This window comes from Rhodamnia argentea, chromosome 9 (genome assembly GCF_020921035.1).
Source record: "Rhodamnia argentea isolate NSW1041297 chromosome 9, ASM2092103v1, whole genome shotgun sequence".
NCBI classification, from domain to species: Eukaryota; Viridiplantae; Streptophyta; class Magnoliopsida; order Myrtales; family Myrtaceae; genus Rhodamnia; species Rhodamnia argentea.
Window position 1 is genome coordinate 26,899,446 of NC_063158.1, and position 14,390 is coordinate 26,913,835.

At 40.5% G+C, this 14,390-nt stretch overlaps 2 protein-coding genes and 1 long non-coding RNA gene across 8 annotated transcripts; 2 read left to right on the forward strand and 1 right to left on the reverse strand.

Annotated features, from left to right (window-relative positions):
- Positions 1–963, forward strand: LOC115729357. The gene is made up of 3 exons (XR_004013941.2): positions 1–62; positions 205–679; positions 783–963. It is a non-coding gene; the product is annotated as an uncharacterized LOC115729357 (long non-coding RNA).
- A 2,564-nt stretch (positions 964–3,527) lies between these two features.
- Positions 3,528–6,636, forward strand: LOC115729354 (disease resistance-like protein DSC1). The gene is made up of 6 exons (XM_030659899.2): positions 3,528–3,667; positions 5,183–5,740; positions 5,841–5,949; positions 6,044–6,155; positions 6,336–6,451; positions 6,580–6,636. The coding sequence occupies exons 1-6, from the start codon at positions 3,528–3,530 to the stop codon at positions 6,634–6,636; spliced, it is 1,092 nt and encodes a 363-aa protein (XP_030515759.2).
- Positions 6,637–10,188: 3,552 nt separating this feature from the next.
- LOC115729356 (monothiol glutaredoxin-S15, mitochondrial) lies at positions 10,189–14,235 on the reverse strand. 6 transcript variants are annotated; one of them, XM_048285678.1, is made up of 8 exons: positions 14,085–14,235; positions 13,044–13,182; positions 12,282–12,416; positions 12,064–12,163; positions 11,014–11,080; positions 10,484–10,562; positions 10,324–10,405; positions 10,189–10,293 (listed from the first exon to the last, which is right to left on the reverse strand). In XM_048285678.1, the coding sequence occupies exons 2-7, from the start codon at positions 13,113–13,115 to the stop codon at positions 10,346–10,348; spliced, it is 513 nt and encodes a 170-aa protein (XP_048141635.1). In that variant the 5' UTR covers positions 13,116–13,182; positions 14,085–14,235; the 3' UTR covers positions 10,189–10,293; positions 10,324–10,345. The 6 variants fall into 6 exon arrangements, with proteins under 6 accessions (XP_048141635.1, XP_030515761.1, XP_048141636.1 ...); XM_030659901.2 differs by having other exon boundaries at positions 10,189–10,405; XM_048285679.1 differs by having other exon boundaries at positions 10,189–10,405; positions 13,044–13,119; positions 14,085–14,223.
- Positions 14,236–14,390: the final 155 nt, after the last annotated feature.

Below are 14,390 nucleotides of genomic sequence, written 5' to 3' on the forward strand. Positions count from 1 at the left end.
GACATGGATCGAACGGCCCCCCATGCTTCCTATACTGATGTCTAATTATCACTTAAGATCAGGTATCGTCTAATTCCGTTTGAACCAAGTGCCGACACCGATTTTGTGGCTGTTAAGAGTTAGCTTGGTTTTTTGGGATGTTCTTATGATTCGCATGGGCTTCATCTCATCTTCATCACTATGGTTTGTCTTGTTGGATCGCAGTGCATCATTGCTTTTTGCAGAAGAAAAGAAGAGAAAGTAAATGGCAAGTGTTCTTGGCCTTTTGCGGCCCCGATGCTCGATTTGGCTTGGCTGCTTACCTCTACATCAGCCTTGTGGCTGCAAGAATCAGAGTGTTTGACAATAATGATCCATTCCTCATAGGTAAAGATGTTGATCACGAGATTCGCAATACTATTGAGAGCTTCAAGATATCCATTCCGATTCTCTCTGAAACTTATGCCAAATCTAGATGGTGCCTTGACAAGCTAGCTCAAATGGTTGAATGCAAAAAGGAAAGCGGCAAAAGATATTGCCTATCTTCTATAAAGTGACAACTTCACACGCGTGGGATCGTTTTCCAGAAGACATGCTTCAACTTCCACTTAAGGAGTCGACTGATGGATATATTTATGAGGCGTGGGCGCGAGCTCTCAAGGAGGTTGAGTCCTCCAGTATCCAACAATATCAACAATGGGTAAGCACTCTCGTCATCCCTCTACCGAAATCTTAATAGGATCCTATTATGGGAAACTTCTTACTACGCAGAACTTATTTCAATTTTATTTGGTAATTGACAGGCATGAAGGGGTACCTGTGAAACTGGTCGTCAAAGAGGTTCCGAGGTTGTTGAACGATCCCCAAACAAGTCCCTTCTCCAAGCACATCTCCCGTATGTGATTCCTATTTAATAAGAGTAATTTTTTCGATGACTAAGCGTGCCCTCGTTTATTATTCGTCATGTGCATTGACTTTCTAAAGAATAGCCGGTCAAGAAGTTGTTCTCTTCCAACTTAAGCGACCTCACCATGGCCTTGGAGAGATCATTCATCATAGGTTTCACCTTAAATTAGCAACACCATAAATTGATTTTCAATGCTCAATATTTTTTTTTAATCCAAGTGAAAATAACTCAGTAAATCTTCTATGAACTCAAGGCAACTCTGCAAAAGCCAAATACAGGCGTTCAAAGGAACATTCATGACAAAGTTAATAATTGCTGATGGATGGTCACTTTAGAGGGGATTGGCAGTAAATTTTGCATGGAGTTAGTAACTCCAACCCTGAATCTGTACATTTGATTGAACCATTGCTAGCGAGAGTCTAAAGATGTGTAAGTTAACAATAGTATGAGCATGATCTACATAACTATTGTCGCTGATAATAAGTTTAAAACCATGCAGGCGTCGGTAAATATTGCAATGAGTTTGTAACGTCAGTTTATGGATCGGTAGGTTTTTTCAAACTATCATCGGTAATTTCTTAGAAAGACTAGGAAGTAACCATCACAATCACAATTTGAATGATAACGTCCACAATGGTATTAAGCTTCAGATTACATGCCTTTCAAATTTCCAAAGGGCAGCTATCTCTCCTAATTGAAAAGGATAACGCGACTATTGACTTGAATTACAAGCTTTGTCGAAACTATTGGTAGTAACCTCTCCAAAAATTTGTCATATATGGTAGAGGCTAAAGTTACCTAATCCATATGTAAATATATTGATAGTATGTTTACGTTGGAATTGCCATTATTAAGTCAATAAATGCAGATTTTATGGATGAATTATAGCTTAGAAATATGTATGTAACTATCGAGGAATCCATTGGTAGTTTAACCAATTACGTTTGCTTTAACATGGCCACTTCATCATTTAAGGCTATTACTATTGTTAGGATTTGGCGCACAATCAAATTGAAGTAAAACGTAGAGCGAGAAAGAGAAATCTAGACACGAGATTTTATCATGGTTCACCCTTAAACTAGAGCTACATCCAACAGAGGATTCCACTATAATTAGTACCACGCACCTCTCGTTACACCACTAATAAAAAATTATGGGCTTAAATCGAAAAAAAAAAAAAAAAAAACCCTCTAGTATCGCAAGGGAATATGAATCATACTCCAACAGATATTAGGGCGGACATGTGAATAAATTTCTTTATTGTAATGCAACTGACCCTCACTTTCCGGGACGGCTTATGAAAATGAAGTCTTGATAAAGTATTAATCAATGAGAAGGCTGATGGGTCATTGGGAAGATCAGCCAAAAGCCCTGGTTTGCATCATGTAAGTATCTAGGGTTCGACCCAAAAAAAGGTATTTAGGGGACATTATGTGAGGCATTTGTTGTAATATAGTGCGGAAAATATCAGATCTTGCAATCGAATTTTTTCGAAATCACCAGAGAAAGAATAATAATGGATACTAGAAATTTACGTAGTTCGGTCCTAGTATCGATAGTTACTCCACGGGAAGAGCTGGCAACAAAAAATCTATAATTACAATCGCTCACACGCAAGTATTTCCCATCAAATAAACAATTCAATTTCGATGCAAAGCTCACGGCACAAATCAGAAATAGCTCTATGAACAACAGAACCAAAAGGAAAGTTCTCTGTATGCTTTTGTCTTTGTCGATCCAAATTGAGTTGCTTATATGGCGTTTGAAATACTCAAGTGTGTGTACAATTGTAACTCCGATTCTCCGATTATTAATGAATTATTTATTGATATGTCTTCTCATGGAGTAGGTGTCGATACTCAGACCGAACTACGTAAATCTTTAATGTCCATTATTATTATTATTATTATTATTATTATAGTAATTTCGCATATTTTTTGTTGTACGGATATTTTCGCATTATGTTAGAACAGCATTTGTGAGGAAGCGCAATTACATTATATTGGATCTCCATATCGTTGACGTAGACTTCTGGTTCTGGACTAATGAAACCGCATAATCAGTAATGTCCTTGTATCCAATAACTGAATATGTAATATGTTATCATTACAAAAGATTGGGACGATTCCGATGTGCGCTTACTATATTTAAAGCTTATTATAAAGGGGTCTCTTCTCTGACACAAAAGAGATCATTTTATTCGGCATAAGGTCACCAAAAGTGTTAAAAATTATGTACAATGCTCATTTTAGTGTAAAAAAATTTCGCCGGATCAATTAAGTGTCAAACTTATTCAAAAACGATCTTTTTAGTGCCAACTCCGATATACTTGGCCGTGAATCCGAAGTGGCCTTTTTTATTAATATCTTAAGTCGAAGTGGCTCGCCAGTAGTCCATTCAGCAACTTAAGTTAAAAATAAATATTTTAAAAAAAAATAATTAGATTAAAAAATGAAAAGCTAAAAATTCAAAAAAAAAAAAAAAAAAGACTCACGGCTAGTTGTGGCCAAGCCCTCGCTTGTGGGTCACCGCCACAGCTGCCGAGAAGGGCCGGCTAGGGGGCGAGGCCTCGGCGGCCCTTGGCAAGCGCCTACTAGCCTAGACTGGGCCAGGGCACGACCCATTTTTTGCATCGCAGTCGATGGGGAAGAAAGAAATGAATATCGCCCCAGATCTAAGTGAGGGCCAGCTGTGGCGGTGGCCACCTGCGAGGGCTTGGCCACATGGTTTTCGTGCGAGAATAGTCGTAGAACGTGACGATAAAACTGGTGGAGAGTTCTGGTAAAGAAGAGGGGGTAGGAATTGACCGAATAGAAGCTCCTGATAGGAAAAGGTATTGCATTGCCGGTGAAATGCGGCGGTGCCTGACCCTGACTCGGTGTAGTTGAGGTGATTTGTATATCCAGTTTCCAAGCGTCCAAATGAGCGGAATGTAGATTGTCTTCTTCTCTGACTCTGGCCTGAGCTCTTTTCACACGTGGGGAATTGAATGCAAATGGAGTTTCTTTGCGTTTCGGATAGGTCACCAACTTAGAAAAGCTTGTGCTTCGGTCTCTACTCTACATACATGGTGATAAATACTGGATCACGACCGGTGACAGGCAAAGTCAAATAAAGGAGGCTCTACTCTTCTCCTAGTCTTTTTGTCGTAACGAGTTTTAGGAATTCATAACATATAACTTACCAATTGATCCTAGGAAGTTGAAACATGTGGTGCTTTGCTCTGCTTCTTTACACAGCGCCTTGGATTAGGGGTGAGCAAGATGGACCACCCGGACCAGACCGGACCGACAGATTTAGTCCCGTTCTTGAGGTCATCTGTTCCTCAAGGTGGACCGGTGTCTGGGCAGTCCCGGTTCCTGGGTATAGGGAGGAACCGGACCAACCAAACCCAAAAAAATTTACTATTATTTTTTAAATTCATAACTTGCTGCTTAACTGAAATTAACAAAAAAATGCATAAATTAATTATGATTTTCTAAAGAAAAGAGAGAAGAAAACCTAACATTCAGAAGACGCCTTTTGTTCCGAGTCCCGACCTAATCTTGTCCCCCAAACCAAATTATATGATGACTTTGTAACACGATTTCAGCTGCTGCAGATGTTGCAAAATATGAAGATGATGACTTTGTATCACAATTCCTTTCTTCAACTCTTATGGGCTCCATCGTGGTTGGAATTATGGGTTTCTTAACTTTGTTTTCATTACTTTTTTATTTTCATTTTAACGGTTCCATTGGACCGCCTGAGAACAAGACCGGACCGGTGGTCCAATCCACCCTACAGTTCTAGGGACATTTGGTCCGATCCACGGTTCCTGAAATTGGGAACTGGTACCACTGGCCTGTGCCACAGTTCATGAGGAAACCGGATCAATCTGGGTCATGCTCATCCCTACTTATGATTCCAGAGTCCCTACCTGCCAATCCCTTTACCAGCAGGGCCACATGCCTATTAGCATGGAAGCAGATGGATAGCATTGCACACTTAACATGGGTTGGTGGATTCAGGGAATGAGCGAAAACCCGGAACACATCCGACGCTGTCGAGGCCATTGATTTGCGAAAGATGGATTGACGATGAACAAGAGGAAGAGTCGCTGGTGGGCCCATGAGTTCTGTTGGCTATTCCGGGACTCAAAAAGATACGAGAATGATCATCGACAACTTGAAAAAATTACTGATACGTTTTTCTTTTTAAGTGTTTAAATAATTATTAAACCAATAATCATATCATGTGGGCCATAATTATTTTTACAAAAAGATGCAATTGAGTCGACTTTTTCACTATGAACAGGAAAACTACGAACAATGAAGAAAAGGAATGCCCCCGCAACTATAACACTAGACCCTCTGTCCTTGCATTCTTACAGGTTCCTGCAGCAGAACACGAGCATGGTCCCTCGGCATTACCACGTGTTCCTGAGCTACGGCGGCGGAGACACTCGGACTGGTTTCGCCGATTTCCTCTACAACAGCCTGGTAGCTGCTGGGTCCACGTGTTCAGGCACGACGACATGCTCCCTGTCGGCAAGCAGATTGGCCAGGAGAACCTCTGGGCCATTAGGAGATGTAGGATCGCAGTTCCCATCGTTTCCGAACAGTATGCACAGAGCAATTGGTGCATCCGCGAGCTCATCGAGATCGTGTGTTGCCACAGACATTATGGCAAATTAGTCTTCCCTATATTCTATCAACTGGAGGTTGAAGATGTACGTGATCAACTCGGTAGCTTTAAAAAGGCTCTATGTACGCTTAAGAAGCAGTCCAGCACAGAAGAAATGCAAGAATGGCGAGAAGCGTTGACTTTTGTGGCGAGGATTAAAGGATGGATATCAAAGACTGTTGCTAATGGGTATGTATATATTTATGCTTATACGTGTGTATGTACGTACTTACGAATCTAAGAAGAATATGATCACAAATCTGAATCCGTACCCCTGGGCACTTGGTAGGCACGAAGGGGAGCTGGTGAAAATGGTGGTCGCAAAGGTTTCGAGTGAATTGAAGACGACATGGATCGAACGGCTCCCCATGTTTCCTATACTGATGTCTAATTATTACGTAAGATCAGGTATCGCCTAACTCCTTTTGTGATGTTCTTATGAGTCGCATTGGCTTCATCTTCATCACTTTGGTTCCTCTTGTTGGATCGCAGCGCATCATTGCTTCTTGCAGAATAAAAGAAGAGAAAATAATTGCCAAGTGCTCTTGGCCTTTCGTGACCCTCATACTCGATTCGACTTGCTGCTTACCTCTACATCAGCCTTGTAGATATCGGTCACGAGATTCACAATGCCATCGAGTGCTCCAAGATATCCATTCCGATTCTCTTTGAAAATTATGCCAAGTCTAAATGGTGCCTGGACGAGCTAGCTCAAATGGTTGAATGCAAGAGAAGAAAGAGGCTAAAGTTATTGCCCATCTTCTATAAAGTGACAACCTTCCAGGTGCGAGATCACTTCAAGAAGACATGCTTCAACTTAAAGTTAATGAGTTGATCCATGGATATATTTTTGAGCGGTGGGAGCGAGGTCTCAAAGAGGTCGAATCCTCCCACGAATGGGTATCGAACAATATCGACAACGGTACTTACTTTCATAATTCTCCCCCTCCAAAACCTTAATCTGATCCTATTATTGGAAACTTTTATGCTACAAAGAGCTTACTTCAGTTTTATTTTCCAATGGACAGGCACGAAGGGGTACCCGTAAAACTGGTCGTCAAGGAGGTTTCAAGGTTGTTGAATGATCCCCAAACACGTCCCATCCCAAAGCACATCTCCCGTATGTGATTCCTATTTTACACGAGTAATTTCCTCGATGATTAAGCGTGTCCTCGTCATTTGCCTTGACTTTCTAAAGACCGGCGAGCAATTCTTCTGGAGTTAAGTAACATGTCACACATGTTATGGGGTGTAATATGTCCAATGAATGTCATTTTTGGATTCAGACTGGCTAGCTATTGTTCTGAAGCTAGACTGTCTACGCAGTCCTTTCCCGTGAACATCAGCAAGCTTTCCTGAAATAGATTGACAGTTCTGACAAAAGCTGTTTCTCGGTCTCTGACGTTTTCCGGTTCTCCTGATGTGTTGTTCTAGCTGCCAATGGCTGTACTTAAGTCTTGGACGAACATTTTAGATGGTCCTCATCCAAACATCGTCAATGACGTGATATCCTCATATAGAAATCATCACGAGTCGATTATCACAGTCCAGTTGATGCTTCTTGCAACCTTCCAATGAACACATCATGGATGTCGTGTAGTCCTTAATAATCATCACACTTATCTGCATTTCTAATGGTAGATATTATTTCAAGAGTAGTTTGGGAATCATTAAAGTTCCTAGTGACGTTTCTCTAACACTCTAAACATGGTATGAACAGAGAAGCCCTATAATTGTCGTCGAAACCTCCCTACTTTAACTTTTCTCTTATTTGAGTGATAAAATGAAACGAATTCTCATATCAACTCGATTCAGGTGGTAGAAAGAGGTGAGAAAACTAACATGTTTGATCAGGATCTTTCATATGAACAGAAACTCATAAAAAGGAGAGGGGTTTGGTGTGCAACTGTGCGGTTAATAATTAGGAACTTTTCTAGATAACATTTCGGAATGAGTCATTCCTTTAATATGTGAATATGAAAGGATTGAAAGTCCATGTGGCCATGTCAAGACGTCATAGCGAAATAGGAGTATTTTAGCAAAAAAGAAGAGAGAAAATAAAGGAGTAGTCACAAGAAAAACAATCAAATGCATAGGCTGAAACATAGATCGTTATGTTTTGAAAAGTATTTCTCAAAAATCATTTTTCGAGAAAATAAAAATATTTTTTGATATTTTGCTGAAATAATGAATCAAATATATTTCCCGTCATTCGATAAAGAATTGATTTTCTCGGTGAAAATTATCAAAAAAATTTGAATTTTTTACTTTTTTTTTCTTTTTTGTTGTTCATTTTTCCTTTTCGTTTCTTTTCTTTTTCTTATTTTCTTAGGTGGCCTGTCATGCAATGGCTAACGACCGGCCAAAGCTGCTCACTCAAGGCCGGCAAGGCTCAAGCACCATCAGTCTCGAGCAAGGCTCATCCCTTGCCCATGGCCAATCACCGACCTTTGCCAAGCCGACGATCGATAGCAAAAGAAAGGGGGAAATTACCAAAAAAATCCTAAACTTATTGTAATTGTATCAATTCGACCCTAAACTTTTTTTTTTACCGATTAAGTCCTAAACCTTTTGCTATTGTACCAATTCAGTCCATCCGGCGAATTTTGGCCGGTCGGTGCTGACGTGGACGCCGGCCAGCCGGCCGGCGACATAATATTTTAATAGTTTTTTTAATTTTTTTTCCAAATTTACGGATTTTTTATTTTTTATTTTATTTTTACTTCCCCTTCCCAGCCCAGATCTGCACTCTCTCCTCCTTCATCCATGTCGTTGGTGATTTAAAAAAAAAAAAAAAATCCATGTCGTCGGTTGGCCAAATCGATCGATCGAGAGAGAGAGAGTTCTGGGGGAAGAGAGTTCAGGTGCGAGCACAAGACCAAACCGTCGTGCCGCTTGCCGTCGTCGCAACCCGAGGGGGTTGGCCTCGTGTGTGGGGGGCTATACCTTTTGTAAAAGGAGGAAGCTTTCCTTTTGGACTCTCACGGTCTCTTCACTGGTTCTCGTTTGGGGTGAAGGGAAAAGGAGAAGGTAAAAAAAGAAAGGAGAGGGAGAGAATCTGAGGCGCAAGGGAGCTCTGCAGAGGAGGAAGAAGCAGTAGAGTTGGAAAAAAAAAAAAAAAAAGCTCGTTCACAAGGGAGAGGGAGAGCTCTGTGATTTTTGAAGGGCGAGAAAGGTCTTTCTTTCCTGGGGAGGTCTCGAAGGAAGAGTCTCTGAAGCAAAAAACAGAGCAGTTCAGAGAGCAAAAAAAAAAAAAAAATCGTGAGCAAGAGTGAGAGATCGAGCCAAGTTTTTGAGTCCAGACAATAGATCCAGACCTAGTTAATGTGTACACGCTTCTTTTCGAGTGTGTTGTGCCTTTTTATGCTTCGTTTTGATGAAATCGCACCAACCGGACCTTGCTCGAACCTCGTCGGGGCCGTGATCCGCGGCCTTCGAACGGACGTCATCACGCGCGGTCGAACCCGTTTGGGTAAGTCGTTCGGCCTTTATTTCTCCTGTTGCGGTGTTGTGGCTCGGTCCTGGCGGTTTGAGTTGGTGGATGACGCCGTTGATGGGGAGGCGGTTCCTGTGTAGGTCCAAGAGGGAGGACCTGTGAAGAAGACCCTGTGAAAAGCATCGTGGAGAAGACGACCTCCTGGGCTGGGAAAGGGGAAATAAAAAAATAAAAAAATTCCGAAAATTAGAAAAAATAAATAAATAAATATTAAAATATTATGTCGCCGGCCGGCCGGCGTCCACGTCAACGTCGGCAGGCAAAAATTCGCCGGATGGACTGAATTGACACAATTGCAAAAGGTTTAGGGCTCAATCGGTAAAAAAAAAAAGTTTCTGATTGAATTGGTACAATTGTAATAGGTTTAGGACTTTTTTGGTAATTTTCCCCAGAAGAAAGAAAAGGAAAAACTTAAAAATAAAATTATGAAAAATTTTCCCCACTTTTGAAGGTATGTTTTCATTGGTGAAAGATGTTTTTCTTGACTAATTTATTTTCTATGAATCAACCATCGAATAATTAAAGTTGTTTTTGCGAAACAAACAATATCACGAAAAACGAGTGATTTGAAAAATATTTTCCTAAAAACAATAAAGCTGACGACAGAAACCTTTGATGTGTAGGTATAGCTCTCTGAATAGCAGAATCCAATGTGGACGATGGGGTTATATTATAAGTCTATGGGTAGAAAACGCTACTTCTGCCTTTCTTAAAGGAAATGACGTCTACAACGTTTCTTTAAATCATTCTAATTCTAGTAGAAGAAAAAGGTATAAGACTTGGAGCTTGGAGGACCATCGCTTGCCCTTCATCAAGAGTTTAACAGAATCGCCTTTTGTCCTGCTCACAACCTAATTCGCAATTCTCATTCTTTTTAACGATGTGATCGCTTTAGTAATACACATTACACAATATGAACAAAAAACTCTGAGCATGCCTTGCCAACATAGATATCTAACAGAGGGTGCAAAATATTCTATTTGTCAATGTTTTTCAGCTCTACGCTGATAGATTCAGCTAACCAATATTTTGCACTCGACAAAACAAGCAGTAGCAAAATAACCATACGACCACTCTAACCTGCGGCAAAATAACGAATATTCTATTTGGCCACGAAGCGTTTGACACATATATCACAATAAAAAGGTACGTTATTTGGATGCATAAATCAGGGGAAGTTTATTGTTACACTCTCGATGATCATCAACAAAGCACCTAGACTAGAAGAACGCGATGGTTGAAAGAAAACCAAACAAAACCCAAAATTCCTGTTTTCTCTCTAATCGGCCATGTATAACCTAGGCAGACTTTTCCTGGTTGGCTGCAATATCCTTGAGCTTCTCCTTCAGCTCTCCACTCTGGATGGAAAAAACAACATCGTAAGGGAGAATAATTCCAAGTAGGAAGAGCAGAAAGAGTATGGAACGAACCCTCACCTGGTGCATATTCATTATAATATCAGAACCTCCAATGAACTCCCCCTTGATGAATATCTGGGGGAACGTCGGCCAGTGACTGCAAATGAGAGGACAGGTAAGAAAACAGAATCCTATAAAATCTTCTCATCTCCACAATTGCAAATTTCAGCACAAATCAGCCAACATAGGTTCATGGTGCAAGTTTATCTATTCCGTGAATAACAAAATCCATGACAGGATGCCATACGATTGTTCTTAAAATGTAGCTGAAAATGCAGTAGTCCATACTAATACCAGAGTGCCTTGATGTGATGAACGGAATTCTAGGCAAATACTAAAGGCGGAAGTATTTTGTTCAACCCGATAAAAAATTGAAAGAAACCTATATTGGCTGCTATAACTTTGAGGAAGTATGTGAACACTTAAATCATCTTGGCATTGTTAAGTATGTTATATCAAAGGCTTTTTAGCATTTTCAGTGTACAGGTAGACTGTGATGTGAAAAATCAGCCAAAATCACACACCGTCAAAAGGGAGGTGAGACTCACCTGAAAGCTTTCACAGCACTTTTCAGCTCTGCATTTTCCAAAATATTCCTAGCACTTAATGGAGCATCTGCAAGGGTGGTAAGAAGACATCAGCAGGTTCACCAATCAAATCCAAAAAGTTAACACATCATGAAGGGACCACAATACGTGAGGAGAAACAGATACAAATGAAATTGCTGACATTTTCTTTCATGCACAACATTCACTAGCACTTAGAGTGGTATGGGCATTATATCTGTGCAGGACATCAAAAGATGTGGATAATATTATGTTTCCAAGTATAACGAAGCCCTACAATCAGCATATGACAAGCTGAGATAGCTATGCACAAGCCCTTCATACAGAAAGAGAAATTAATCCACCATTATAAGCTGAAAAAAAGGGATATTGCTAATTTGGGTAAGATTATTTTCAGTTTTACAGCTTCTTGCCCACCAAAGCTCTTCAACAATGAAAATCTCGGGCAACCAAGCATTTGACAAAAACTCTCCAACTGGTTTGCCTTTAGAATGATCATGCTGAGCATGAGATGTGTAGGTACTATAGAAGACAAAGATGTTTCAACATAAACATATACGGTACCATTTGTTTATTGGTAGAGCTGATTGAATGTTGATGTTTGTAGTGATAACACATGCAAAAGGATGGTCACCATCAGTACTCAAGTCTCATGCACTACTCTAGTACCTAGGAATGCAGTAGCTACGTACTCTCACATTCCCGGTAGTAATTATACTCGGAATTGTATATTCACGGTTTTCTCTATAGGTTCATTTGGAATGTGAGTATATTCCTCCAATAGCATCATCATCCAGAAAAGGCAAGATCAGCTCTACGCTGATTCCTGTACCAATTAAAAACAATCCAGTCCAATACTTCCCTCATCACATTTCACAATGTTCTAGTGCAAGCCTAAAACAAAGATCAGAAAATACATTCGGCAGCCAAATTTGTCAATGCTACTTCTCCATAGTCTTTCAAATTGAAAGCTATGGTAGGTAAGTCCACCAAAGACATGCTGAAAACGCTATAAAAGGCGAGAGAACTTACTGTAATGTTTCAATACTCTTACAGCTAGAGAGCTGAACCCACACTGCGGAAACTCAGGGACCCCTTTCATGTATATCATCACAGGATTTTCCTTGACATCCTAATATATAAACTAATGAAGTTAAACAAATGAAGAGAATAGATGGGCAAAGTAAATAGGAGGCACAACAAAACGAAGAACTGTATAACCATGTCATGTCATGTCTCAGAGCACCTACCTGTTCAACAACATCCTTTAGAGAAGTGGCAGTGTCCTGAAACTTATCCATAGGTTTGAAGTCATCATGTGTGTCAGGGTCATTTGGTGCAGTTGTGGAGTATGTCATTCCTCTTTGAATAAACGATGCAGATACCTGCTAATAATGGTTGCAAAAAGGGTTGTTAGCACTATATTGCCAATGTAAAATGACATACAGACTCGACTAATTCAGACATTATCAGAGATAAGGCTTGAGAGTTAGTGGGTACAAACACCCAACCAGTAACCAATGGCATTTATCTCACTTGAGCACTGCCTCCACTATTCTTTGAAAAATGAGTTTGAGAATTTATTTAAAAGTTGTCACATTGGCAACGACTAGGAAAAGAAGTTCAAATTTGAAATAGGAAGTCACTGCCAGTAATGACCAGCGTTGCACTTCCATCGGTGGAGTATCACAAAAGCACAACCATCATGCTGGAGAAGAAGTAACTAGGGGCCCATACTGAAACAACTTATCTAATTCCAATTAAGACCCATCAGGGTAAAGAAGGAAAGAGGTTTACAGCGACTGCTCTGCTCAGGGCAACATCCGCTCAGCTCCACATTTCTACTTCTGTTTTCTTGTTTGGCCAGCTAAACTAGCCTCTACTCAATATCTTAGGGCACACCTCAAAAACCATCTTTTATATTCAGAATTTAATCCTATGCACCTCCATCCTTTCAATAATAACCAGTTTAACCACATCTTACGCTAGCTGATACAGCAAGAAAAGCTCACCATTCTATTAGAGCATCCTGCTGGGGACCCTGTAATGCCCTTGAATAGTAGGTTTGATAAGGCTCTTGCCATGATGCCTTGTGCAGTAAAGCTCAAGGTTATATGTTGTGTGCACTACAGCACCGCACAACAGATATCTCTACATAGCAAAGATTAGGTGCAGAGTATCAGCTATAATTCATACAATGGATCAAAATTATGTAATAATAGATAACATTCGAACAAGTAACTCCACCAAAGTGAGGATAGAGCTCGTAAACAATAATCAACAGTCAACCCAAAGCGAATTGGAGCTTTGCATCTGAAAGTGGTTTCTCAAGCTCGCATCATCATCGATCAATCCGTTAATAAATCAGAACTTCTTCAACTAAAAGTAAGTAATCCAATTTAAATATGCATCATCATCATCATCATCAATACCATATAAGCCGTGCATTGGAAACAACTAGGGATGAGCATGATCCGGACGGTTCGGATCCACTTCCAGGGCTGGAAGTGGGAAGTAAGCTGGAGGGACGGTTGTAGAGAACCTGGAACAGAGAACCGTAGCCAACCCCCCCCGGGCGTTTGATTTCGTTCTATAAGCTCTCGATGCAAGAGCCGAACCAAAAGTACCCCACATATAAACATGAAAGAATAAAAAATAAAAATCACAAATTGATTCAATATATCCAAATTCCAAGCCTCTCAACAGTAGAACCTCTCCACATCAGTCCCAGTCTCGTTACTTTCATTAAGGATGAAAAAAACCAACTTCAAAGGAAACGAGTGCAGGAGAAACAACAAGGAGCTTGAGCAAGAATGTTCCGAAGCTTGTGCCGTAAAAAATTCATCCAAACTACCAAACCCCACCATCTATCAGGCCCCGCTTAAGGCGAAAACAGAGGCTGCAGCCCCTTAATTGCATCAGCAACAAGTCTTAACGCAAAAACCTCAATCACGGTCAGCCACCCAACAATCGGATTGCTAAAGGGATGATCCAGAACATAAAAAACCAAGGCAAAAACGGCAAGAGAAACAAGTTAAGAGGACGAAGGTTACCGGCGACGGAGCTCGCGGCAGTCACGAGCAAAGGGAAGAAGAAATGCGGGTTCGCGGTTGGAATAAATCGTCGGAGATTTTGATTCCTCGTCGCCACGCCAATCCTTTGCTTCTCTCTCCTCTCCTTGATTACGTAAAACGGAAAAGGAAAGAAGAAAGGAAAAAGAGAAGGCCCATACTTATAATTGGGCCCAGTTTTAATCCCCCAAATCGTAATTGGGCCCATTTGAGGAAGCTATAATGAAGTGTGATCCTTTCCCTTTTTCAATATCTTTTAATTTGATGTCAAACAATTTTTTCTGCTTT